This window comes from Pogoniulus pusillus, chromosome 2 (assembly GCF_015220805.1).
Source record: "Pogoniulus pusillus isolate bPogPus1 chromosome 2, bPogPus1.pri, whole genome shotgun sequence".
Taxonomy (NCBI): domain Eukaryota; kingdom Metazoa; phylum Chordata; class Aves; order Piciformes; family Lybiidae; genus Pogoniulus; species Pogoniulus pusillus.
In genome coordinates this window covers 48,904,114-48,930,390 of record NC_087265.1, presented here as the reverse complement: position 1 = coordinate 48,930,390, position 26,277 = coordinate 48,904,114, and the positions used below count along the sequence as shown (strand labels likewise).

At 53.9% G+C, this 26,277-nt stretch overlaps 2 protein-coding genes across 6 annotated transcripts; both read left to right on the top strand.

Moving 5' to 3' along the window:
• Window positions 1-32: 32 nt before the first annotated feature.
• Window positions 33-13,220, top strand: CNOT9 (CCR4-NOT transcription complex subunit 9). The gene is made up of 8 exons (XM_064165234.1): window positions 33-163; window positions 4,417-4,596; window positions 5,990-6,105; window positions 7,033-7,142; window positions 7,906-8,015; window positions 8,947-9,045; window positions 11,809-11,900; window positions 12,598-13,220. Exons 1-8 carry the CDS (start codon window positions 140-142, stop codon window positions 12,764-12,766), a joined length of 900 nt encoding a protein of 299 aa, XP_064021304.1. The 5' UTR covers window positions 33-139; the 3' UTR covers window positions 12,767-13,220.
• Window positions 13,221-14,421: 1,201 nt separating this feature from the next.
• PLCD4 (phospholipase C delta 4) lies at window positions 14,422-26,214 on the top strand. 5 transcript variants are annotated; one of them, XM_064165152.1, is made up of 16 exons: window positions 14,422-14,458; window positions 17,654-17,706; window positions 18,062-18,220; window positions 18,972-19,200; window positions 19,413-19,542; window positions 21,158-21,389; window positions 21,789-21,990; window positions 22,323-22,467; window positions 22,904-23,056; window positions 23,413-23,553; window positions 23,885-24,041; window positions 24,414-24,530; window positions 24,807-24,985; window positions 25,105-25,240; window positions 25,333-25,482; window positions 25,610-26,214. In XM_064165152.1, the coding sequence occupies exons 2-16, from the start codon at window positions 17,682-17,684 to the stop codon at window positions 25,720-25,722; spliced, it is 2,268 nt and encodes a 755-aa protein (XP_064021222.1). In that variant the 5' UTR covers window positions 14,422-14,458; window positions 17,654-17,681; the 3' UTR covers window positions 25,723-26,214. The 5 variants fall into 5 exon arrangements, with proteins under 5 accessions (XP_064021222.1, XP_064021233.1, XP_064021211.1 ...); XM_064165163.1 differs by lacking the exon at window positions 14,422-14,458 and adding an exon at window positions 14,598-14,733 and having other exon boundaries at window positions 17,657-17,706; XM_064165141.1 differs by lacking the exon at window positions 14,422-14,458 and adding an exon at window positions 14,598-14,733.
• Window positions 26,215-26,277: the final 63 nt, after the last annotated feature.

Below are 26,277 nucleotides of genomic sequence, written 5' to 3'. Positions count from 1 at the left end.
CCCGCCCGCGCGCAGCCCCGGCCCCGCCCCGCCGCGCCGCTCCCGGCGTCCCCCGCGGCAGGGTGAGGGGTCGGAGGGCCTGCGTCGATGGCGGCGGCCGCCTGAGCCCGGCCTGCGGCAGCTCCGCTCCGCGCTCACCATGCACAGCCTGGCCACGGCCGCGGTGAGCAACGGCGCTGCAACGGGGCTGGCCCTGGGGCGGGGCCCGCTGCGTGGGCCGCGCGGGGGAGGAGGGCCGCCCTACTTGGGAGGGGGCTCTGGGCGGGTGGCGAGCAGCCTCCGTCCGGCGTGCCGGTGGGCGGCCGGGCAGCGGCGTCCCCTCGGGAACGAGGAGGCTCAGCGAGCGTTTTCTCGCTCCAACTGCTGCCACAGCGGTTCCTCCTCGCCCCCCCTGCGGCGGCCTGGCGCTGCTCCGCTGCTCGCTGGGATGGAGTGGCGCTGGCAGGGGCTGGAGAGGCTTCCCTGGCTGCGCTTCTTTCCCGACGTGGGTATCGCCTAGAGTTTGCCTTCCTCTTGCCTCCTGCCCTCCTCCTCTCTGCCTGGATGCCTCTTCTATACCCATCCGTCTTCTCTGGAGCTCTTCTACTTCTGGCTTTGACTGCAGAGGGAAAGAGGAGACAGTGGAAGGTTCGCCAGGACAGCAGTCAAGCTGGTGGCAAAGCCGGCACTGCCTGGTTCTTTTCCACCAGCGCTTTGCGCTGTTGTCCGTAGTTGGTGCTTGCCCTCTTCCCCTTCAGGAGGCTGCAGGGGTGGGGTGGGGTGGAACGGTCCCTTGGCCTGGTTTGGCTCAAACAGTGGCAACTGAGTTTGAATGATGCAGTTACTGCATCTTATCTCGCATCAGGGCAGGTTTGTGTTGTGGTTTTCACTTCTCCAAATGCATGTTCATCACATGTGTAAGACCTCCTGGAGCTGATCGAATCTCTGGTATGTATTTGGTTGGGGTCATGTTGCAAGAGTGGCAGTTAAGGCTTTTTGTCATAGCATCAGACAGGGTTGGAAGGGACCACAAGGAGCAGCCAGTGCCAACCCCCCTGCCATGCCCAGGGACACCCTACCCTAGAGCAGGCTGCACACAGCCTCAGCCAGCCTGGCCTTAAACACCTCCAGCCATGGGGCCTCAACCACCTCCCTGGGCAGCCCATTCCAGCCTCTCACCACTCTCCTGCTCAACAACTTCCTCCTCACCTCCACTCTGACTCTCCCCACCTCCAGCTTTGCTCCATTCCCCCCACTCTTGGCACTCCCTGAGAGCCTCAAAAGTCCCTCCTCAGCTTTTTTGCTGGCCTCTTTCAGATCCTAGAAGGCCACCAGAAGGTCCCCTGGGAGCTTCCTCTTCTCTAGACTGCACAGCCCCAACTCTTTCAGTTTGTGCTCACAGCAGAGCTGCTGCAGCCCTTTGAGGATCTTCATGGCCTTCTCTGGACACTCTCCAGCATCTCCTCATCCCTCTTGTAATAGGGGCTCCAGAACTGGATGCAGGTTGATTCTATGAATGCATCCATGATAAAGCTGTAGTAAGTCAGAGAACTGCTCTGTATGGAGCAATACTGGTGTCAGAGCTGCCACTTCAGTTTTGGAGCTGAAGACAACATAATGTGCTAAAGGCTGGAACAAATGAATGTTGCTGTAACTAGCAGTGAAGTATTGAAAGCCCAATCCAAACCAGGTAATTTGCTGCCAGTGAAGTTGAAAGTTAATTGCTCAATTAGGAAGATAGAGCCACCTGCATGAATCTAGTTTGTTATATGGTTGTTGGAAATGTAATCAGGTGTGGGATGTTTAAGGTAACATCATTTCTCTTGAGAAAGGTGTTACCACATCTTTCATGATGCAGAGGTGGTTAGCATGTGCTGTGTTGAGGTGCCCTAGGTAATTTCTGCTCCCCTTGTGTGCAGGAGGAAGTCTGCCTGGCAGGATTGGTGTGTAGCCCTCAGCTCACCAGGATTTTAGGTTTAAAGGGAGGAGTTGCAACAGTGAAGTAGGAAAATAAGAAAAAACCCAGATCTTTCATTTTAAACTGAGAGTAGCAACTTCAGAGCCTGTCAAAAGCAGTTGGTTCTGACTAAGAGACATATTGGACATCATAAACTTAATTGTGTGGAAAATGTACTTAATGTCCTCCAGGGATCACAGTCGCATGATTGTGCTTTTAAAGGGTCAATGTATTTAAGCTTACAGGAACTAATACTTCAGTTAGTCTAGAAAAATAGATGTCAGCTTTAGATAACCCAATTATAACAACATGATTGCTACAATGCTGATCACTCTAATATCCCAAATAAAAAACACATGAGCTCTGCTCATTCTCTCTCTCTCTGAGCTCCAGTGTAGGAGTTAGCATTGGAATTGCACTCCCAGCTGTGCCAGACTGTAGCAGATTTGCAGGATTACTAATTTAGCCTGAGATTCTGCAAGACAAACAAAAAAGGAAGGTGACAAAAGAAAAAAGAAGATATGAGGAAAGATGAAATACTGCAGAGATGTTTGTGCCCTTGAGTAGAGGGACTGCAAGCAGTGCATTAGCTTATATGTTAGTATCTAAATGAAATAATAAGATGGATATGGCTGAAGGAGGGAGAGATCCCACAGCTGGGGAAGAATCTCTTTGGATGTGACTGTGAATGTAATGTGTGGATTAATGGAGGGGGGAAACCTTTTCAGTAATAGAGACAGAGAGCCCTGGAGGTGTCTGCCAAAGGCTGAGAAGTCTCCCTTCATCCCTCCTGCAGCTCTGGGAGCCTGCCTCTGACATATGGCTTAAGGTTTGGTTCTGGCCACTTGATTTCTGAACTCATTTGTGTTCTCTTCAGTGATGAGCTGCTTGGTAGTAGTGCTGGCTTCAGTGTAGTACATGCAGTGCTCACATCTGTTGTTGTACATGCATGGAGAGGTTCAGTCTGAATTGAAAACAGAAACAACCCATTCTCTGCTCCCAGTGCAGCTGCTGCACAGGTGAAGGTGTTGAGGTGGTTGCTTGCGGACAGGCTTAGGCTCAGGAGCAGCAGTGTACAACCAGGGCTGTGTTTTACTGGAGTAGTAAATACTACAGCAGAATGTTTGGATAGATTCTGACCTGGCTTTTGGAAGTGTTCATGGAAGAGGTTTTAATGCCATGCTTGGTTTGGTCAGAATTTGGTACCTGAACTTAGGAAGCCTGCTGAGTGTTTGCACGTTGAGTGCTTGTGCCAGCAGAGACACTTTAATTCACAGAATCAACCAGGTTGGAAGGGAGCTCCAAGATCATCCAGTCCAACCTATCCCCCAGCCCTAGCCAGTCAACCAGATCATGGCACTAAGTGCCCCAGCCAGGCTTGGCTTCAACACCTCCAGGCACGGCCACTCCACCACCTCCCTGGGCAGCCCATTCCAATGCCAATCACTCTCTCTGTGAAGAACTTCCTCCTAACATCCAGCCTATACTTCCCCTGGCACAGCTTGAGACTCTGTCCCCTTGTTCTGTTTCTGGTTGTCTGGCAGAAGAGCCCAACCCCACCTGGCTACAGCCTCCCTTCAGGTAGTTGTGAACAGCAATGAGGTCCCCCTGAAATTAAGATATCATTGGAGGGTTGTGCCTTGCCCTCTCCACAGAAACTATGCTACGAACTGTCCTTGTTTCTCTTCTTTTCTTTCCCAGCCTTCCCTCATTATGTTGGTCTGAAAGCTTGTTGGGTCTGATGGTGTTCTTTTCCTGATGTTCCACAAAAGGCAGGAGAGAAAACCTGAATTTCTCCTGAGCACTGTGAAATGTGCCTTGACTGAATACTGCTCTGCTCTACTCTGGGTTTATTTTAGGCAGCATTTTTTGCACAAATTCAGCCTGGAAAAAAGTCCCTTTTAGCTTTGTACGTGTAAGCAAGATAGAGGAGCTGGCTGAGAGAGCAGGTTGTGGACAGTGTTGTGCTGTTGTTGGACTAGTGAGAATTCTTCTGTAATTGATAAGAGTGTTTTTCTTGTGTCCATTATGTGACTCCCATTGGCAGGTTCCAAAGTTGTGGACATCCTCAGAGAGTAAAAGGCAGCAGCTGCCTTAATTTGAATTTGTGTAAGCTTGCACTTGAACCCTGAAATGAGTGTTAAGTGCAGGTGGAGCAAATGATGTAGTATGGGTGCCCTCTTTGGGTGCCCTGCTGGCGCAGACTGTCCTGTGTTGCAAACCAAAGTTACAAGGTATTTCTTGGCAGCTGGATTAAGTGAGGTCAGAAAGTAAACCTCTTGCATTTCAAATATGTGACATAATAAGACTAATGTAAGGAAGGGATCTATATCCAGAGCATCTCAGTGCAGCTTTAGTTCTTCCCTCTCCCATTCAGGAGTTTCTTGAGCACTTTTTTGCTTATCTGCCAGGTTGTGGGAAGGGTTTGGGTGAGACTTGGGTAAAATGTTTGCACTGAAGTTTTCTTGTCTCCCTGGCAGCCTGTGCCAACAGCACTGGCTCAGGTCGACCGTGAAAAGATCTACCAGTGGATCAATGAGCTGTCCAGCCCTGAAACCCGGGAGAATGCGCTGCTGGAGCTGAGCAAGAAGCGCGAGTCTGTGCCTGACCTTGCCCCCATGCTATGGCACTCGTTTGGCACCATCGCTGCGCTCCTTCAGGTGGGTAGGACTGGCAGTGTCTTTGTTCTGCAGTGCAGCACCAGCACATTGCAGAGCTTAGGCACCAGCAGGGCAGATCTGGGGACGTATTGAGCGAGGTCCTTTGTAGAATCAGATGGGTTTGATTGGAAAAGAAGCCTAAGATCACTGAATCCAGCAGTTATCTAGCTCTACCCAGTCTGTTGCTGGACTGTGCCCCTTAGCACCACACCTGTGCATCTTTTAAACACTTCTAGGCATGGAGCTTATTCCAGAGTTTGATAACCCTTTTGGTGAAGAATTGTTTTCTAAAATCCAATCTAAACCTCCCCTGGTGCCACTTGAGGTCGTTTTGTCTTGTCCTATCACTTCTTACTAGGAGGAGATACTGACACCCACCTTGCTACAACCTCCATTCAGGTAGTTGTGCACTTCCCTTCAGAGTGAGAAGGTCTCCCCTGAGCTTCCTTTTCTCCAGACTAAACAACCCCAGTTCCCTCAGCTGCTCCTCATAAGACCTTGTCCCGTTATTGCCGTTGCTGAGAGTATGCTGTATGTTGGATCAGGTGGTAAGAGGATCAAATGTGGGAAGCCTGTTTGCTCTTCATCACTCACAAGGCAGCACATGTTAGGCTGTAAGATTTCTAATTAGATTATAATTAGATGGCTTACCTAGTTGGAAGGGCTACAGGCAAGTTCTTGAGTGTGTGAGCTCCTTGCAGATCCCATTCTTCTTATTTTCATACAATGTCATAGCAAAGCCATGAGAGTTTTGGTCTCTGTTTTGATTTGTTTTATATGAGTTTGGGCACTTCCTGATCAGATTGCTCCTCGCTGCCCAGAGATCTTTGTGAGGGAATGTGCCTGCACTCATGTGAAACTGAGTGACTCAACTTACCTCTGGGCAAACTGCCCTCCAGCTGAGGACTGGCATCTTTCAGTGCTGAATCTACTCATTTTGGTCAAAGGAGAGAAAAGAGTGCAGGACTGGCAATGGCAAACTCTTCTTGGAGTGACTCTGAAACAAGTGAAGGAAATAAGGAGGGATCTGTAGTGGGAAGCAGGCAGGTTTCTGAACTACATTTCTTGCTCTGAGCTGCTTCTCCACCCTAGGAGCTGCAGTATGAACAGAGTGGGTGTGCTCCTGCAATGCTCCTGTTCAGTCTGGAAGTTCACTAGTCAGGGAGTCAGAAGAACCCTGTTTTACTGAAATTAAGGTTGTTAGTCCTTGTCTGACTGACACAGCTCTGCCCTTGTCTGGGCAGGATCATGGCTGCCGTGTGACTTCAAAGTGATATTTGGTGAAAGCAGATGCTTGTCTCCTGTCACCAGAGTTCTTTGTTGGGCAAATGCTTTGGTGCAGCTTTCTGATGGTTTTTCTCCTTTAACTTTTCTTCATCTATTAATTTTGTAGGAAATTGTAAATATTTACCCATCAATCAACCCTCCAACACTGACAGCTCACCAGTCCAACAGAGTCTGCAATGCTTTAGCTCTACTACAGTGTGTTGCATCACATCCTGAAACAAGGTAAGCACTTCCAAGCAAGGTGTTGATGCTGATGGTTGAGCCTGTCTGACTCCAGAAACATGTAAGCCATTTTCTTCTTCTTCACCAAGAGAAGTGGAACAGACAGAACTGGAACACAGGCAGCTGCCTCCTGCTTTCATTCATTTACAGGAAGTCATCTTTATGATGGTCCTAAATGCATTGCATTCCCTGGCTTGTCCAAGACACTGCAAATTCCCCAGACATCAAATCACAGCTGTTCATGGGAGATCAGCCACAGATGTGTGTGCTTGGGTGCTGAGTGCTCTCTGCAGCATCCTTATTTTAATGACCTATGTAGACCAGCAGCTTACAGTTATTTAGACCAGCTGTCCAAAGGACCATCATCCTCAGAGACCCCTGTGTCAAAGGAGCCATGCCTGGAGTCCTCAGGCAGTGCCTGACTTCAGGTTTCCTCAGTCTGTGTCTGGCCCCTGTCAAGTAGGGGGGAAAAGAATTTATTTCCTACCTTTCCACCAGAGAACTAACTGTTAACCTCTTTTGAGGAGCAGCAGCAGTGGTGTCTGTCAGAAATAGTCATAGAATCATAGAATGGTTTGGTTGGAAGGGACCTTCAAAGGTAATCTAGTCCAGCCCCCTGAGGTGAGCAGGGACATACTCCATTAGATCAGGTTGCTCTGAGCCCTGTCGAGCCTGGCCCTGAATATCTCCAAGGATGACTCTTCAACTTTCTCCCTGGGTAACTTGTTCTAGTGTTCCTTTACCCTCATGGTAAAGAACTTCCTCCTAACATCCATCCTAATGTTTGAAACCATTGCCTCTTGTCCTGTCGCTACAGGCCTTTTAACAGTCTGTTTCCAAGCCTTCCTGTAGGTCGAGGCAGTGCTGGATTGTGTGGCCACTTTGTTTTCCTTGTCTCTTATGTTGGGTGTTCTCCCTTTATTGCAGGTCAGCTTTTCTGGCAGCTCACATCCCACTCTTCCTGTACCCTTTCTTGCACACTGTTAGCAAGACACGTCCGTTTGAGTATCTGCGGCTCACGAGCCTCGGAGTGATTGGTAAGCAGCCAGACTGCTGCTAGGGCATGAGCTTCTTACTGAGTTGGATGCACTTCATGCTGTGTGAATGGAGACCTGCTCAGCAAAAATCACAGCTCTCCTCTTAACTGGGATCTTCTGAGTCCTGTAGTATTACCAGGAGAAGCCCTGCCTTTTCCATCACTTGTGAAGGCAGGCTCCTCTTGGTGTGTAGGAACTGGGGGTTTTCACTTGTCAGAAAAGTCTGGGTGTATTGGCAAAATGTATTACCTGTGAGTGCAAGCACCTGCAGGCCTACTGTGCCCTAGCCCTCAGCCCAGCCAGCTAGAAACTGGGATGGATGGGTGCAAACAGAGCTTTCTTTGGTTCCTTGTCAATGACTGTCTTGGGTGTATTTGCCCTGCCTTCTCCTTATCCTGTTTATTTCTTCCTTCTATCCAAAACAGTTTTCGCTCAATGCCTAAAGTAAGATAGTTTTAAAGTGCATTTCTCCTTCCCAGAGGTTGCTGTGGGTGGCATGATCCTCTTGTGTTTGTGTTGTCCCTGGGGGAGAGCCAAGGATGCATCCCCTTTCTGAAAAAACACCAACTCCCAGTCCCAGTTTGCTTTTATGCTGCTGAAGAGATTTCTTCTCCAGCCATGTGCTGCCACATGTTCAAAGTGACAGTTGCTCTGCCTGCTTAATGATTCTTGAGGAGGACACAGCACAGCCCCTCTTTGAAATGTGAGGTTTGTTTTTTTAAAACTATTGTTTATTGATTTTGGGGTTTCTGTTTTTTTTAAGGAGCCTTGGTGAAAACTGATGAGCAAGAAGTGATAAATTTCTTACTGACAACAGAAATTATCCCTTTGTGCTTACGCATTATGGAGTCTGGCAGTGAACTCTCCAAAACGGTACCTACTCTCTTTCTCTTAATTAAGGCTTCCTGTTGTTTAGATCTGACCAATCAGCCAGTCACCTGCAGAGCTGGCTTGTATCCTGCTACAAATGCTGTGGTGACTCTGGGTGGTGTTTTTACCTCAAAAAAAAAAAAAACACAAACAAACCAAAGCTGACAAACTAAGTTGGAGTTCCTAAGCTTGGTAATCTTACTGGGAAAGGTCTTGCTGCTTTCAACAGCCATTCCTTCCTCTGCAACCCTGCAGAGTAACTTTCAGGACTGAGATGCATCAACTGTCCTTGGCCTGAGAGAACAAATGCTCTAGCTATGTGTTGCAGAAGTGGGTCGGCAGCTGTTAGTGGTGATTATAGGGACGTTCATCACCCTGCACCAGTTTGTTGTCTCCCCTCATCAGGGGCTCCTTTTCCCTGAGCTCACATCTATAGCCAGACTGTTTGAGTGACCCAGACAGGCTGGTTGCAGGTTTCAATCTGTTTGTGCTTCTCTGGTAAAGCCTGCATGAGGTTCTTCAGGAAAGTCATGTCTCATGAATTGGGAGCGCTCAAGATGAAAAATCAGTTTGCTGTTTAAATGCCAGGGTCAAGGAACAGATCCTTTTCCTGCCTCTTGCTCTGTGACAGAGTTATGTGACCATAATCCTGAGGCTGTCTGAGCAGCCCAGCAGCAGTTGCTGTCTTATGCAACCTGCATCCAGTTGTCTGGACACACTTGTTTTGTGTCCTCTTCCCTATAGCAAAGTGTTATGAGGTGTCCTGCCTTTTCTTTTGCCTTTAATCTTCTACCAAGTAAAGCATTTGCTACCTGCTGGAAGGTCTTTCAGCTCTGGGACTGCCTTGAAAAGAACACAGCACAAAGGCTGTCTCTCTCTTTTCAGGATAGGGAAGTTGTTCATGTGCCATTTTTGTGCTTTCTCCCCTCTCCAGGTTGCCACGTTTATTCTGCAGAAAATCCTGCTGGATGACACGGGGCTGGCATACATCTGCCAGACTTACGAGCGCTTTTCCCATGTTGCCATGATACTGGTAAGATCATTTACTTCCTCTCTCATAACAAGGGAGAATTGTGCTCTGGCAGCCTAGTTCTTCAGTAGCTGCTTCATTGCTCCCTGGCTGAAGCACAAGTCTGAAGGAGGCAAACGGTTCTTGGGGCTTACTGCTTCTGTGACACGGTAGCTCTCTGCTTCCACATGTTTCCTTTGTATATCTCTGATTTCCTTGCCAAGAGAATCCATTAGTTGTAAACATCTCCAGAGAAGAAAAAAAGAGTTTTCAGGGTTGTTGACTGGTCATGAACTGATTTAATTTTAGGTAGGAATGATCACACAGCTCAGACCATGGATCTGTTGTTTTTGCATCTCTGTCTCCCAGAAGACAATGAGAGAGCAGCAGGTTGAGCAAAGGAGTAGGAGTGGGGCAAGTGTCTGTGAGCATTGCCCTCATAACAGTCTCACAGCTGCCAGCTGTTTTCAGCTTTTGGTTTCTTGGGGTAGTGACCCCCCCTACATTTGTCCTATCCTCCCCTTGAACCTGTGGAAACCTTTTGCATTCAGTATCTTTTGCCACAGGCTTTCACAAGTTTCCCTTTCACTGCTTGGAAGGTCAATGACCTTTTTTACTCCTTGAACCTGGCTCCTATGAAACACTGCTTATGACTCCAATTCTTGTATTGTAACATGGAAAGAGCAAACAATTATCTATTCCCTGTGAAGGAGAAGCTGGGTACTTACTTTTCATCCCAGGAGTAGTAGCCCAAATTTGAGCTTTATTTAATCTTTGAACCCATTGAGGGGAATATACCTGCCCTGGAACAGCCATTGTCCTGCTTTTGTGTTTAGCTGCTTGCTTGCTTTCCAAAGAGCAGTCTCAGGAGAAATAAATACAGCATTAATCAGGTGCTTTGCAGTGCTGCTTCTGTGTCCAAATGTTGATGCTTTCACTGGGAATATTTATTTGTCTGTTTTTCCACATGTAGAGAAAATGTTGCCTCTTAATTCATCCCTAAGCAGCAAAATAAGCACAACAGCGAGTTGCTACCCACAGTGTCTGAGATGACTTCTTTTTTTATTCAGGAAGAGGATTGGCTTTGATGAGATTACATCTAGCTTGAGGGCAAAGTGAAAGAAGCAGTTATAAGCCCTGGGGTATGGAGGGAGGGAAGGAAGCCAAGGGAAAACTGTGACAGCTGGGAAGGATACAAGCAGAGAAGGATGTGAACAACTAAAACTGTGTTAGGATGGAAGAAATCCTAGCTGGGATGTAGTGAAGCACTGACACGATTAATGTTCTGCAGTGCTATGGAGAAAGATAAAAGCATTCATAAACTCCTTTGTTTCAAATATTTGGAGTGTGACCCTGTCTCATGAAGGTGATTATATTTCCTTCTTTGTCTGCTGATAACTAAGATGTTAATGTAACCTTCAGATGCTTTTAAAAGGGCATGTTAGTATTTCCCATCCAAGAGTGGTCTGAGATGTCTCTGACTTGCTCTTTATTTTGAAGAAGGATTGATGTCCTGGGGAATTGCTGGGAATGGGAAGCTTGCAAAAGGGCAGGTGAAGCTAACTGCTGACTGACTGTCTAGGTAAGAGGTGAATTTGGGCTGGAGCACCTCTCTTATGAGGACAAGCTCAGAAGAGTTGGGGTTGTTCTGTTTGGAAAAGAGAAGGCTCCAAGGAGACTCTGTTGTGGCCTTCCAATACCTGAAGGGAGTCTATAAGAAAGCTGATGAGGGATTTCTTAGGGTGTCAGATAGTGATAGAGCTAGGGGAGATGGATCCAAGCTAGAGGAGGGGAGATTTAGGTTAGACATTGGGAAGAGGTTCTTCACCATAAGGGTGGCGAGACACTGGAACAGATTGTCCAGGGAGGTGGTGGAAGCCTCATCCCTGGATGTTTTTAAGGCAAAGATGGATGTGGCTCTGGGCAACCTGGTCTAGTGAAGGGTGTCCCTGCCCATGGCAGGGGGGTTCAAACTGGATGATCCTTGGGGTTCCTTCCAACTCTGACAAGTCTGTGATTCTCTATAATGAGGGAAATTGTTAGTGCTAGCTAATGTTTTACTGGAAAAAGAAAACTTGCTGGGCAGTTCTGATTGACTCCTAAATATGAGGAAGAAGACTGCTGAACTTCAGAGCAGGCATGTTGCAGATACACTGCTCACTAGGCTGGGTGCCTTCAAAGGTGCAACCATGCACAAAATCCTACACAGTGGGAGAAATAGAGGCTGGACCAGGGAGGTCTGTCCTGCTCGTACTTCCTAGTAATGGTTTAATGAGAGGTGTAGCAGAAAGACAAAATACAACTCCTGGGTGCTTGATAAGACCAGGAGAGAATGAAGCCAGTCCTTCATGAGATATGTGGTGTGGGTGAGGCCAGTCCTTCAGCAAGACTTCCCAGGCTGCCCTGAATGTTTTAAACAGCAGCATGGATGAGAACAGGGAGTGTTGCAGAGCTTGGGAACACACCTCACAAGGTGACTCAGCCTGAGTTTATCAGAGCATGTGGGATATGACTGCCTGCCTTCACGAGTGGTTCTCTTTAATCTAGCAGAGATGTGGACCCCTAAGCAGTCTTGGGAAGATAAGAACCAAATAGAGGTAGAACAGTCAAGTCCAAAGGCATCTTGGCAAGTAGAACACTGGGTTCTGTGCAGGGGCGTCTAGATGGAAGGTAGTGGGCAGTGATGCATGGGAAGCCAGCATGAGCAATTTAATGGTGCTTCCCAGTTCAGCTGATTGTGAGGTTGTTGTGACAAAGACTTTGGTGACACTGGCCTCTGTCAAACAGGGTAAAATGGTCCTGCAGCTCTCCAAGGAGCCGTCGGCACGACTGCTGAAACATGTCGTCCGCTGCTACCTTCGCCTCTCCGACAATCCCAGGTAAGCATTTTAGGAGTTTGGTCAGGGCATTCTTCTAGTCCTTTGGAAGTTCAGTTCTTCTCCACAGCATCTACCTGGGGAGAGTCTGTCCTTAGATCAGCTTTAGCTCAGTGTGGTTTGGGTGGGTTGGTTGGTTTGGGGTTTTTTTCCACTACTAGTCCCAGGAGGTTTTATGGCACATGAGAGAAACGGTGACTGTTTGGGGCTTGTGCAAATTCAAGCTGTGCAGATCACCTGAGCTCAAAGGGAGCTTGAATTATGTGCAAGGGAGGGGCTGATGTGGAAGGTGCACTATGCTCAACCTCATGTTGAGCATAGTGCACAGCATCATGTGGGCTGTTAGCAATAGAAGCCAACAGAGGAGATTCAGTTAAAGGAGTACATGCTGCCTTCATGCTCATCAAAAGCTCTGCCCAAAGCTGTTGGGTATGTATTTTTTATCTCTGCCTCTCCTGGCATAGTGTTGCTCTTGACTGGCAAGTGTCAGGACACAGGTTCTTTCCTCAGTGGGGTACATTGTGAGGGCTGGAAGCTGGCTGAGCACCATGTGCTGCAGTGCCGCTGCTTGTGCTTTCCTTTGCTGGCACTGCCAAGGAGACTGCCAGGCAAAAGAGTGTTGTGTCCTGAGTGGGGTTTGCTTCCCCTCTTGCCCCTGTGAGTTTATTTGTTGGGCCCTGTTTCTTGTCTCTTGATGTAGGGCACGTGAAGCTCTCAGGCAGTGCCTTCCTGACCAGCTGAAGGACACCACCTTTGCCCAAGTCCTGAAGGATGACACCACCACAAAGCGCTGGCTGGCTCAGCTCGTCAAGAACCTGCAAGAGGGTCAAGTCACTGACCCACGGGGCATCCCCCTTCCTCCACAATGACTGCTAGGGGAAGTGGGGGACCGGGGAAGAAACAGCTCAGGTTTGCAAAGAACTAGGAACAGATGACCTCTTCTGCAACAAACTGGGCACACCAGCTGGCTGCCAGCCTGTCGGACCACCCCACCCAGCCAAAGGGCTGCTCTGTAGCAATGCAGCAGGCCTCCGGGGATCACAACACCAGCAAGTGCTGATACCACAGCTTAAAGAGGGGCAAGAAAAGAAGATCAATGCACCCGAACTGTACCCTGTCACCTCAGGAGGCATGGCTGGCATCTTCCCCACTGCCAGGGAGGGAGAGCGTGGGCGTCCGCTCTTCCAGGTGGTTGAGCCTCTGCCCGGGCGGTGTGTGACATGGGGCGTGCACGCCACGTCCCTCCAGTTTCCTGTCACTTCTTGTTTACATGTCTGTAGATGAGTGAGCTGAATAAAAGCCAACCCAGTTTTATCCCCTCAAGACTGCTACTGCAGGTAGCCCAGGGTCAGCTTTCTTTCCTACCAGCACATCTTTGCTTCTGGCTCTGCACCCAGCTGGCGCAGCAAGCTTCTCTCTTCCTTTCCTCTGGCATGGAAGCAGTGGCCAGAGTTGGGCCACCATAATGCTTGCTCCAGATGAGGGGTGGATTACTTGTGATGAACCCACCTGTCATAAGCTTGCTTTCCAGGGCTCTAGGGGAGAAGAAAACAAGGAGTGTGGCTCTTGTGCTGTCAACAGTGCGCTCCTGCAGCTGAATAGGGCTTGATGTGCGCTGGCCTCACCCCTAGCTCAGCCTTGGAAACCTGCCTTGTGGGGGTGGACAGGCCACTGACTGGTGATCCTCTGCCGCAGGACAGCTGGGAGTGACATCTTTTGCAGGCTCCAGGTATGCCAGCTACTGCTTTCCCTCATCTCTGCCAGCCGAGTGTATCCATTTCAGCTTTCAAACCTGCCTTGGCGTCTGCCCCAGCTGCGCTGCTATTCAGCAGGACCAGCAGCCACTTACCTGCATTCCTTGTGCTGAGGGCTGAGCTCAGCCACTGCAGGCTCTCGGAGGCAGCCAAGTTGCTCCCAGGCTCTGCTTCAGCAAAGCCTGCTCTACCTGCTCTTGGCTGCAAGCAAGCCTGGGCAGCTTTCTCCCCCCTCCTTGACTAGCCCATTTTGCTGATCATCTGCAGTGTCGTGCCAATAGTGTCTTAAATCCCATGTCTGAAATCCCTTCCCTCCTCCCCTCGCAGCCTTGTGTAACAGGGGCAGAGGCCTCTTCTGTGCCCTCGGGGTCCCCTTTTATAACATAGTCTTCTCCCTCCCCCCTGCCCTGACCTTGGCAGGGTGTAAAAATGCTTCTGTTCAGTGGGTTGTTTGGGGGGGGGGGGGGGGGGGGGGGGGGGGGGGGGGGGGGGGGGGAGGGCGGGGAGAGGAGGATGTTGTTTGGAGGTTTTTTTGTTGATTGGTGGGGTGTGTTTGGGTTTGGGATTGGTTTTATTGGGTGCTTTGTTGCTTTGGCTTTTTTTTGTAAATTTGGATTAATAAATAATAAAACCCCACCCGACACAGTTCGCTCCTGCTCTGGTCTCCTGGGAAGGGCAAGAGGCGAGGGGGGGGGTCAAATGTACTGCAGGGAGGAGGAAAAGGACGGGGGGAGGGGAGTGTGGCGGCTTGGACCTCTGGTGCGGGGAGAGCGCATGGCCTGCAGCACCCCATCTCCCCTGGAGCAGGTAAGGCGGACGGGGATCGGGGAGCAGTTGTCGCTGCGTCCCGCTTTGCTGGGAGGCAGCCAAGGCTGCCTCGGGCGGGCTCCGGGAAGGGACTAGGCTGGCTGCCTTCCTGCGGCACGTTCCTAAGTGCTGCCACGCTCACCCAGCGCCCCGGGGTGCCCCAGCTTGGATTCCCCGTTGGGGTTTTTAACCTCGGGATGCGCAAACCGTGCCCTGCTCTGCGGGTCCTGGCCCTGGGAGCGCCTGCGAACCACCGTTTCTTGAGAAGGGAACAGGTACACGCTGAGGACGAGCTGCGGGTGGGGGAGGGCCGGGATGTGGTGTCCAGGGAGAGCCAGGCCTTGCCGGAGGGTGGGACTGAGGGCTCAGCCCCAGGTGGAGAGCACTGTAGGGTGCTCGTACCCTCGCCAGCTGCGCCATCGCCTTCCCCATCGTCCTCCTGAGCGGCGTGACCTTAATCCGAGGCGACCTTGAGAGCCGACGGCCGTGGGGAGTGTGGGGGCTGGGGGGCGTCCCGCGGGCGTGGGGGGGCCGGGGGCGGGCTCGCTGCTCTACTGCTGCCGGGGGGCGGGCAGCCCGGGCAGCCCTAGCCCTGTGCTGCTGCAGGCGGCGGAGCACCGGCGAAGAGGAGCGGCGGCGGCGCACCGGAGAGCGGGTACGGGACAGGGTGCCGGATCCCCCGTGGGACAATGGGGCGGGCTGGGACCCCCGAGCTCAGACGGCACCGTCCCAAAGGCGGCTGCATGGATATGTGTGTGTGTGTGTGAAGTGCGGAGGGTTTTGCTTTCTCTGCTTTAAAGTGTCACTTGCTTCCCGAGTCCCTCGGCTTGCGCTGCCCCTACCCAAAGCCCCTTCCTTGTCTGACGGCGTTAGCTGCCAGCTGGTATCCCGGGCGCTGAGGGGTGTCCTGGAGCGAGTGGGAAGGCTGCGAGAGGCGGCGGAGCTGAGCAGTGCCCCGGGACATGGGCAGTCCGTGCCTGCTCGCTGGGGCGGCAGGAGGCTGAGGGGTATCCTGTGGGCGGCATTCCTCCCTGCTAGGGCACAGACGCTCCCACGGTGGCATTTCGCTCTGCCGGGGACTCTGCGCGGCAGAGGCTGAGGAGCGCTCCCACCCGCCGACCCCTCTGCCGCCGCTTGCGGACCTCCGCGCAGGAACCGCAGCGTGCGTTGGGGGAAGCTGGGGCTGTCCCTGGCAGGAGGCCCTGAGGGAAACCCTTGAGTTGAGTTTCGTTGTCCCCTAGCTCATGTCCCACCCCTCTCGACAGCCCAGCTCAAATGAGGGTGAGGGGAAGTGCTGGGAATGGGCTGCACTGGGCTCGGGACATCGCCCCTGTGCCGGGGCAAGGGAAACAGCCGTGTCCTTGTGCCCACACTCCAGGGTTCTTCCCTGTGCCGGAGGCGATCATCCCCTTCTTGCTGCACGGGCGGCCGAGGCGGGACTGGATGCATTGGGGCTGTGCTGAGAACCTGGCAGGGCTGGTGCTGGGGGAAGATTAGAGTGACTAAAATCTCAGCGTGGTTACAGGCGTGGGGCTACAAGCAGCTCCCTTGCACACTGCCATCTTTCACATATGTGTGGCAGGGTGCAGAGAGGACAAACCCTTTGGTGGCACCGAGCCCATCCCTGTCCCCTCTGTCTTCTTCCACTGCTCCAGCCTTGCTGCCTCCACCCTGACTTCCCTAGAACATCTCCATCTCTGTCTTCTCGCCTGCTGCAGTTTAGGGGCCAGTGACCCTACAAAGGGACCATGCCAGGCTGGATGTCGCCAGGAGGCAGGAGGGTGCAGGCAGATGGGTGACTGGGGTTGCACTTTTTTGTTTCCCTGCAGGCTGTGGGGTGCAGGAGGCTGGGAGCATGATGGGGAGTACGGAGCATTCCTGAGGCTGTACAAGTCAGCGGGCATCAGGGCACCCACTGCAGCATGCAAAGCAAGCATGGTGCCACTCCCCCGTTTGTGGGTGTGGGTGCCCCTGGCATGTTGGATGTGAGAGGATGCAGGTGCTACAGCAAGTTCTTGCAATCTGAGCCTCTGATGATGGGCTGGTGCTGGGAAGGTGCAGCCCTGTCACTGCACTGCTGAAAGGCTTCTGCCATGCTAAGCTGGCCTCTGTCTCCAGCAGAACATGAGGTCCCCAAGAGCACGGACAGGTAGCTTCTACTTGCCCTGAAGGCAGATGAACATCCAGTAGTGTGTCCCCTAGGAGTGGGGCCCATGGCCCCAGATAGTGCTGTGCTGGGAATTGTCCCTGCCATCCCCACACCAAGCAGGGGATGGTTGCCGTCTGTCCTTGGAGCCTGCGAGGATCTGGCAGCGAGGCTTGGCAGCTGCCTGCACACTGACGGCACTGGCTATTCCCAGCCCTGCACCTCTGGTGCTTCTGCTGAGTCAGGGGCCTGGGGCATGGCTGCCACCCCTTTAGCCCAGTGCAGATCCCTTCTGCCACAGAGACCCCTTGGGTCACTTGGCTGAACCCAAATTCCAGCGCTTCTGCCTGTGGGCTGAGCTCCAGCACATGGCTGATAGGCACATCCGGCGCTTTGCTGGTCCAATCAAAACCTTAACAGCCTAATCAGAGCCTTATTGTCGGTTCGGTTGTATTTATAGTCCCACTCCTCTCAGTGCACTCCCTGTACTGCTGCTGCTGCAGTTGCAGCCCCGAGTTGCTGCTGCTCCCTGGAGAGAAGGGGCAGGGAGAGCTGAGGGGCCTGCTGTGTGCCTCATTCCTTGCTCTTACAGCAGGTAAGGCTCTCCCTTACTTCCAACTTTGCCGATGTGAAGCCATTTCTCCGGCAGCGGGGGCTTGTTCTTGGCTCTCTTGAGCACCCCCAGAGCAGTTTTCCTTGGTTCCTGGGGCAGCCTCTCTCCCGGGAGCAGTGACCTCTCTCCCGGGAGCAGCCAGGCTGCGGGGTGGCCATGCTCACAAGTGTTTTTGTCTCCCTCCGCTGGCTTTCAAGCCCAGGCTTCCCGGTAACGCACATTAATGTTGCATGAGCAGGGCAGGCTGAACTCGACACTCAAGGAGAGCAGCGACCTAGCAGCCACAGGCGCAGGTCTGCTCGCACACCGGCAGGAGCCCGCACACCTTGCACATGCGTGGGCACGGCTGGAGCCCACTCAGTGGGACCTGGGCACAGTGGGGGGTGGGGTGATCTGGCCCCGCTCCCCCAAGCCACCCTTTGTCTTCCCTCCCCAGCAGCTGCCAGTGTGAAGGAGGCAGAACCATGGCATCGCTGCTGTGCAACGCCCGTGAGTGCCTTGGCTGGGGGGGTGCGAGGCGCAGGGCAGGGTGCTGGGCCATCAAGATTTATGTCAGGGCAAATCTGGCCCTTTGGTTGAGCTCACCTTGCTGTCAGGAGCATCCCTACCTTACTGTGGCCACTGGGATATGGGCTTGGCCTCATAGAGTGTGGCTGGGAAGGGTTGATGAGGAATTAACTTCTGCCCTTCTTGTGGCAAAGAGAGTTTGTTTGGGGTCCACCCGTCCTGCATTCCTTGCTGAGGGGCCATGTGGAGTCCCAGAGGTGCAAGCAAGCAAGCAAGGTACTAGAGCATAGTGCCTGGGTACCTCTGCCATCGGTGATGCAATCCGTGCTGCCCCCAGGCATCCAGCTTACAGACACGCTGGAGCAGATGCAGCAGGGGACGCTGATGCGCAAAGTCAAGTCCAAGAGCTGGAAGAAGCAGCGTTACTTCAAGCTGCAGGATGACTGCATGACCATCTGGTACCAGTCCAAGAGGACAGGCAAAACTGAGTCTGCCTGTGAGTGCTAACTGCTCTGTGTTGGCCATGAGGCCTATCAGTAAGGGTTAGAGTCAGTAGGGATGTAAAACACTACCTGAAGGGAGGCTGTAGCCAGGTGGGGTTGGGCTCTTCTATCAGGCAAGCAGCAACAGAAGAAGGGGACACAGTCTCAAGTTGTGGCAGGGCAGGTCTAGGCTGGAAGTGAGGAGGAAGTTCTTCACAGAGAGTGATTGGCATTGGAATGGGCTGCCCAGGGAGGTGGTGGAGTGGCTGTGCCTGAAGGAGTTGAAGCAAAGCCTGGCTGGGGCACTTAGTGCCATGGTCTGGTTGATTGGCCAGGGCTGGGTGCTAGGTTGGACTGGCTGAGCTTGGAGCTCTCTTCCAACCTGCTTGATTCTATGCTTCTATGAAATGTATGGAGATTCCTGAAGCCACACTTGCCAAGAGAGCTGGGGCGTTCAAGAGAGGCTCTGTGTGCATGTTTGGGCTCTTCTCATCCCCGCTTCTCCGTGAAGGATCTTGCCACCACTAGGACCCACACTTCACAAGGGCTGAGTAGAATTTGCAGCCATTGCAAGTAAAAGCTCTGGCAAGCCAGTGGAGGATTAGGAAGACAAACCAAGGTGCAGGCTGATGAGCAGCTCAGTGGGTGCATGGATGGATGGATGAGCAAAGAAGGGATGTCTGGAAGGACAGATAGGGGCAGGCAGTGCCCTCTGTCCTGCAGTCCTTGTTCCCCACAGACAGACCTTCCCTTCCTCTGCCCCAGTCTCCATCAGTGACGTGGAGACGGTGCGGGAGGGACACCAGTCGGAGGTGCTGCAAAGTCTGGCCGAGGAGTTCCCCCCTGAGCGCTGCTTCACCATTGTCTTCTACGGCCGCCGCGGCAACCTGGACCTCATTGCTGGCTCAGCCGAGGAGGCGCAGTGCTGGGTCCAGGGCCTGCGCCAGCTCATTGAGGTGGCCACCAGCATGGACCAAAGGGAGAAGATAGATCAATATCCTTCCTGTAGAGAGCACTCTGCCCTCCACACCCAACCCTTTCCTCACCTCTTTCCATCCCCTTGGCCCTGCATCTCCAGCCTTGTCCCAGCACGTGCTTAGCTCTTCTGGGCCTCACTGTCTGCATCAGAGACGGGAGGCTTGCTGATGCTCCCCATCTCCACCTCTCTTAGCCAAGATCCTTAACACCTGCTCTGGCCTCTTTCACGTGGATTCGTGACTGGTTCCAGAAGGCTGACAAGAACAAGGACGGGCGCATGAACTTCAAGGAGGTGCAGCGTCTCCTCAAGATGATGAATGTGGATATGAACGAGGACCATGCCCTGCGGCTCTTCCAGGTAAGCACTGCACCTGGGAGCCCTGGAGAAGGACTGAAAGGGATGGAAGAAGCTGCCCAACACCTCCCTCCGGAAGGGTGTGGCCAGTTGCTTCTCTCCATCCATTCTGCTTGAGAGAGTCCAGCACAGAGCCACAAAGATGATGAAGGGAATGGAGCATCTCTCTTATGAGGAGAGCCTGAGGGAGCTGGGGCTCTCTAGCTTGGAGAAGAGGAGACTGAGAGGTGACCTCATTAATGTTTATAGATATGTGAAGAATGAGTGCCAAGAGCATGGAGCCAGGCTCTCCTGGGTGATGCCCAGTGACAGGACAAGGGGCAATGGGTGGAAGTTGAGGCATAGGAAGTTTCATGTAAACATGAGGAGGAATTTTTTCCCTGTGAGGGTGACAGAGCACTGGAACAGGCTGCCCAGGGGGGCTGTGGAGTTTCTCCCTCTCTGGAGATATTAGTGCCACGGTCTGGTTCATTGGTCAAGGCTGGGTGCTAGGCTGGGCTGGATGAGCTTGGAGGTGTTTTCCAACCTGGCTGATTCTATGAAAACCTGCCTGGATGTGTTCCTGTATGATCTGGTCTAGGTGATCCTGCTTTGCAGGGGGGGTTGGACTGGATGAGCCTTGGAGCTCCCTTCCAGCCCCTGACATTCTGTGGTTCAACCACTCACCCACCCATCCACTTACCTGCTTACTCAACTACCTGTTTACCCAAATACCCATTTGTTTGTATGCCACCCCAAGCAGCCAAGACAGCTATTCCTTCTTCACATTCATTTGTCCATCCAGCTGCATATCAGCCAGCCCAGCTAACCATCCACCTGCTTGCTTATGCATCAGCCCAGCTAGCCAGCTGCCCGTCCACTCCTCCGACCAGACATCCTCCATCCAGAGAATCAACAGAAGCAGCCAGGCTGGAAGAGACCTCCAAGCTCATCCAGCCCAACCTAGCACCCAGCCCTGCCTAATCAGCCAGACCATGGCTCTAAGTGCCTCATCCAGGCTTTTCTTGAGCCCTTCCATCCATGGATGCACCCAGTTGTCAGTCCACCCAAACAGACCTCCACCTGCCAATCCATCTGTCTGTCTGTCCAACCAGCACTGATCTATGCCTACCACTGCCATCAGTGTGGAGTCTCTGTGTTGTGTGCTGAGGGTGGGTGGATCTCCCCACAGCCCCATGGGGTGGCAGGAAACCTGTTTTTCATAGAATCAGTCAGGGTTGGAAGGGACCACAAGGATCTGCCAATTCCAGCCCCTCTGCCATGCCCAGGGACACCCTACCCTAGAGCAGGCTGCACACAGCCTCAGCCAGCCTGGCCTCAAACACCTCCAGCCATGGGGCCTCAACCACCTCCCTGGGCAACCCATTCCAGCCTCTCACCACTCTCATGCTCAACAACTTCCTCCTCACCTCCAGGCTGAATCTCCCCACCTCCAGCTTTGCTCCATTCTCCCCAGTCCTGTCACTCCCTGACAGCCTCAAAAGTCCCTCCCCAGCTTTTTTGTAGCCCACTTCAGATGCTGGAAGGCCACCAGAAGGTCCCCTGGGAGCCTCCTCTGCTCCAGCCTGCACAGCCCCAACTCTTTCCCTGTCTGGGCGCTAAGTGAGCTGCCTTGCAGGATGCTGACAAGTCAGAGTCGGGGACGCTGGAAGGGGAGGAGTTTGTGCTCTTCTACAAGGCTCTCACACAACGCGAGGAGGTGCTGAGCCTCTTCCAGGACTTTTCCGAGGATGGGAAGAAGCTGACCCTGCTGGAGCTGGTGGATTTCTTGCGGCAGGAGCAGCTGGAGGATGAGGGCACAGAGGAGTTGGCCATGGAGCTCATTGACAAGTATGAACCATCTGAGACAGGTGAGAGCCAGCCCAGACTGACTGCTCTACAGGGGCCGGGGTGGGGAAGGAGGATCCAAGACACACAGCCCCATGGCAGGGGCATCTCCAGCCCCATCCTGCTGCAGATGGGAGGAGAGGGAAAGCTCATCATGATAGCATCTAAGTGAAGTTCCCCCTTTTTTGTCCATCCCTGGACTGTTTGGGTGCAGAAAGTTGACCTGCCATGAGGTGCTTTGGAGTCCATTGCCCACCTCCCCACGGCTGCTGCCCTAGAGCATCTCTCCTTGTGCCCTAGCCTCTGGTAACAGCTGTGCCCACCACGTAGGGTATATCAGGAGCCACCAGCAGCCTTGCTTGTCCTTATCCTGTGCCCTCTGGATCCCTGGCTGTTGCTCGAGCTTCCCCCTCTGCCTGCAGCCCGGGCTCGCCATGTGCTGAGTGCCGATGGGTTCCTCATGTACCTCTGCTCCCCGGAGGGCTCCATCTTCAATCCCCAGCACCGGGCACTGTGGCAGGACATGAGCCAGCCCCTCTGCCATTACTTCATCTCCTCCTCCCACAACACTTACCTGATAGAGGACCAGATCCGGGGCCACAGCAGCATCGAGGGCTACATCAGGTAAAGGGACTGCCCACTCCCAGCTGCCCTCCAGCACTTTCCTGCCCCCATGCTGTGGTGCATGGAGCTCCACGGAGCAAACCCACCCAGAGGAGAATCTCCTTTACCCCTTCCTTTTCCAGCAGCCCTATGATTGTGCCATATGGTGCCCAGCAAGGGGGTTCATTTTGGGCATGCTGAGCCCACCTCTTCCTGCCCTGCATGCAGCCACATCTCCTGCCTCGCCTGCTGTCCCCTGGTCCCTGCAGGAGTGACACCCACAGCCAAAGGGGTGGGCGAGGGGCTGGTTCCCTGGCCAGGTGTGGAGTCCCAGGGGTGACTGCCTGTTGCAGGGCTCTGAAACGGGGCTGCCGGTGCCTGGAGGTGGATTGCTGGGACGGGCCGAATGGGGAGCCTGTGGTGTACCACGGCCACACCTTCACCTCCAAGATCCCCTTCCGGGAGGTGGTGAGCACCCTGGGCAAGTATGCCTTCAAGGTAGGGAGCCCTTCCCTGGGCTCTGGGTGTCATGGGTGGCCCGCAGCAGGTGGGGGCGATGTAGCTGCAGTTTGGGGTAGTGATGGGTCTCCAGTGGGGGAGCAGTGCTGGGGCTCACATGCCCGGGACTGCAGCAGGTCTGGCCCCACCACGGGTTTGAGGAGAGGGACTGTGTCCTTTCCTGGGGGGCAGTGCTGTTGAGTCTGACCCACAGTCCTGTACTGTCCTATACCAGGGGCCAGGGGCCCATGAAGACATGGGGAGGTGCACAGGTGACGTGAGGGCTGGGGTGATGCAGGGGTGAGATGGGATATGGAGGATGCTGGAGGATTGGAGGGGTATGAAGGTCTCAGGAGGATACAAAGGATTCCATTCTGGAACTGATGCACTTCAGCCCCACTGAGGCTGATCTGCTGCTGTGCCTGCTGCTCCCCAGACCTCAGATTACCCAGTGATCCTCTCCCTGGAGAACCACTGCAGCATGGAGCAGCAGGAAGTCCTGGCCCAGCAGCTCAAGACAATCCTGGGTGAACAGCTCCTCACCACCACCATCGATGGGCGAGTTCCTGCCCAGCTCCCATCCCCAGAGGTAGGGAACAGAGCATGACCACGCTGGGCATTGCTGTCCTGCCTGGGAGCAGGGTGGGGAGATGGCTCTGCTGTCCAGAGGAAAGACCAAGTCTGTCACAGCGTCATTCTGCTCTAGGGGAGCACTTAGGGACCTTGGGGACACTGTGTTGTTATGTTCCCAGTGGTCCCAGAGGGTTGTCCCACCACATGAGTGCCCTCTGCAGACCCAGACTGCTGTGTAGAGCCCTCCTACCACATTCCCTCCGGGGTACTGCAGGGAGCTGGTGATGCTGGCCAACAGGAGTGCAGAGTCCCAGGTTCCACACAGGAGGTAGGCACCCCAGGGTGCTTACCTCTCCATCCACAATCCTGCAGGACCTGAAGCACAAGATCTTGCTGAAGGGGAAGAAGATTGGGCGGCTGGAGGACGTGCTGGATGGGCCAGAGGATGAGGCACACGATGTGTCCGATGATGACAACGGGGCAGAAGCAGAGGAGGAGAAGCGGAGGATGAAGGTGGGTGGCTCAGGCCGGGGAACTGCTGGGAGCATCCAGCCCCCAAACACAGCACCGAGGACAGAGGCAAAGACTGCAGGGACATCGCCAGGGAGGTCTAAGAGCCATTTCTGCCCCTGGCCATGCCAGCCCCCTCTTTGCACAGGGTGGCACTGTGGTGGAGGTCCCCTGCCTGCTCCATGTCTGGCAGGAAGGTTGCCTGTGGTGGTGGTGCTGCCACCCGCAGACCTCCTCCAGCTGCTGCTACCCCAGGCTCTGCAGCCCCTATCCTGGGTGAGTGCTGGGGCCCAGTGCTCCTCTCATGGGGCCCTCACATGGCTCTGCCCTGCAGAAGGACAAGGAGACCCTGGCGCAGGTACTGTCTGACTGCGTTGTCTACTGCAAGAATGTGTCCTTCCGGGGCTTCCAGGAGGCCCGCGGCCGCTCACGGCCCTCTGAGATCTCCTCACTCTCCGAGGCCAAGGCTAGGAAGCTCATCCGGGATGCAGGTGAGGCAGAGGGGACAGCAGCATGCAGGGGGCTGGGCCAGGGGGAAGGAGGAAGGTGGCTTTCTCGGGCAAAAGGTAGAGCCTTAAGACATTAGGGTTACCTCCCTGCCTGGGAGAAAGGGGGTCCAGTGGGGCTGTACCCTGGGGTTTGGCTTTGGTGGGTGATGGGGCAGGTATCAGCTCAGGAGCAAGGCAGAGGACTTTGGTTTCTGGGAGGGATGAGAGAGATGAGAAGTTGTGGGTGGATGGGTGGATGGATGGGGTGGATGGATGGGTAGGTGGGTGGATGGATGGACAGACAGACAGTCAGTCAGGCAGCACATTTTGGGTGGCTGTGCAGGCCTGCAAGTGGCCCTCACACTCCGTTCGCAGGGAATGAGTTTGTGCGCCATAACAGCTGGCAGCTGACGCGCATCTACCCCAGCGGGATGCGGACTGACTCCTCCAACTACAGCCCCCAGGAGATGTGGAACGTGGGGTGCCAGATTGGTATGGCTGGAGGGTTTTAGGGCTGGGAATTTGCCTTGGGTCCCATGCCAAATGGCACCATCAACACCCGTGTTGACACCAGTGACCCCAGCTAGAGACAGGTCTGGCTGCAGGCAATTTGTCTGCGCAGGGGAGCCTGGGGGTACCCAAGCAGCAGTGCCATGTCCTCCCGTGCAGCCCCACATATTTCCCCATGAGGACAGGTTTGGTTCTCAGCTCCCAGCAGGGCATGGTGTCTCTGAACTGTCCTGAAACCTTTCCCTGCCACATACCCAGTGGCCCTGAACTTTCAGACAGCTGGCATGGAGATGGACCTGTGTGATGGGCTCTTCAGCCAGAATGGCTGCTGTGGCTATGTGCTCAAACCACCTTTCATGAGAGATGAGGAGACTCTCTTCAACCCCAGTGACCCTGGCAGCCGGGAGGGCCCTGGCCCCATCACTCTGACAATCCAGGTACGGGCCTGAGGAGAGACTTTAGGGAGCTGTGGGTGTCCCGGGGCTCACTGGTCTCAGATGGGTGCTGACACTGTTGGGCAAGGAGCTGCCCATGAAATCTCTGCCCCTTCCTACAGGTCATCAGTGGGCAGCAGCTGCCCAAAGTGTCCAACAGCAAGGAGGGAGCCATCATCGACCCACTAGTGCGTGTGGAGATCCATGGGGTCCCTGCTGACCAGGCACACCAAGAGACCAAGTACATTGAAAACAATGGTGAGCCCTTTGGTGGTACCAGGGACACAGCTGCACCCAGGTGCCCATCCCTACCTTCCCTCACCCTCCCAGTATCCACTTTCCCTTCCCAGGGTTTAACCCCCGCTGGGATGAGACGCTCCAGTTCCAGCTCCATGTTCCCGAGCTGGCCCTAGTGCGCTTTGTGGTGGAGGACTACGACAAGACATCCAGGAACGACTTTGTGGGCCAGTTCACCCTGGCCTTCAGCAACATTAAACCTGGTGAGTGGCTGCTGCCCAGTGGTGGTGGTGTCCCAGGGTAGGCCTGCAAGGGCATCTGGGGCTCAGTTAGAGAGCAGGATAGGATAGGGGGTAGCAGTCAGCCAGAGCTTTACTCTCCCCCCTGCAGGCTACCGCCACATCCATCTCCTCTCCAAGGATGGCACCCACATTCCACCCTCTTCACTCTTTGTCCACGTTCGCATCAGCAAGCCACCTGACCCTGAGCAGGACAGCTCATGAGGTGAGCAGTACTTGGACAGAAGCCATAGACCTGGCCCTGAGTGGCTGGGGCCACAGAGCCAACTACACCAACCTCCTGTTGAACCGTTTGTGTCATCCTTGTGTCATCGTTGCTGCTGTGTCCCTCTTAGCAGTAGCCCTAAGGCCTGGAAAAAGGCACTGATCACCTTCCCAGGTTTGGGACGCTGCCTCCCCTGCATGAATGCAGGGCTTGTGCTGGTGCAGCCCTTCTCTGCTCACAGGCACAGCTTGGTTGTGAGGAGGAGAGATGGTGCACGGTCCTGCCCTGGCTCTGCTGCAGGGGCTGGTCCCCCTTGGCCAGGGAGACAAGGCTGAAGATGGGCAAACCCCAGGGCTGAGCAGAGCTCATAGAGGAGTCAATCCTCACTGTGCCCTGACTGTGCAGAGCCTCATCAGAGCCCCCCTGCCCCTCCTCACCCCTGAAATGTCCTTTCTCTGTAAGCGACCTAATAAATGGTTTGGTGACAGTCAGGCTCAGTCTGGGCACAGTGGTGCTGGGGAGGGGGGGGTGTGTGCATTCTTTCCCTGGGGGCT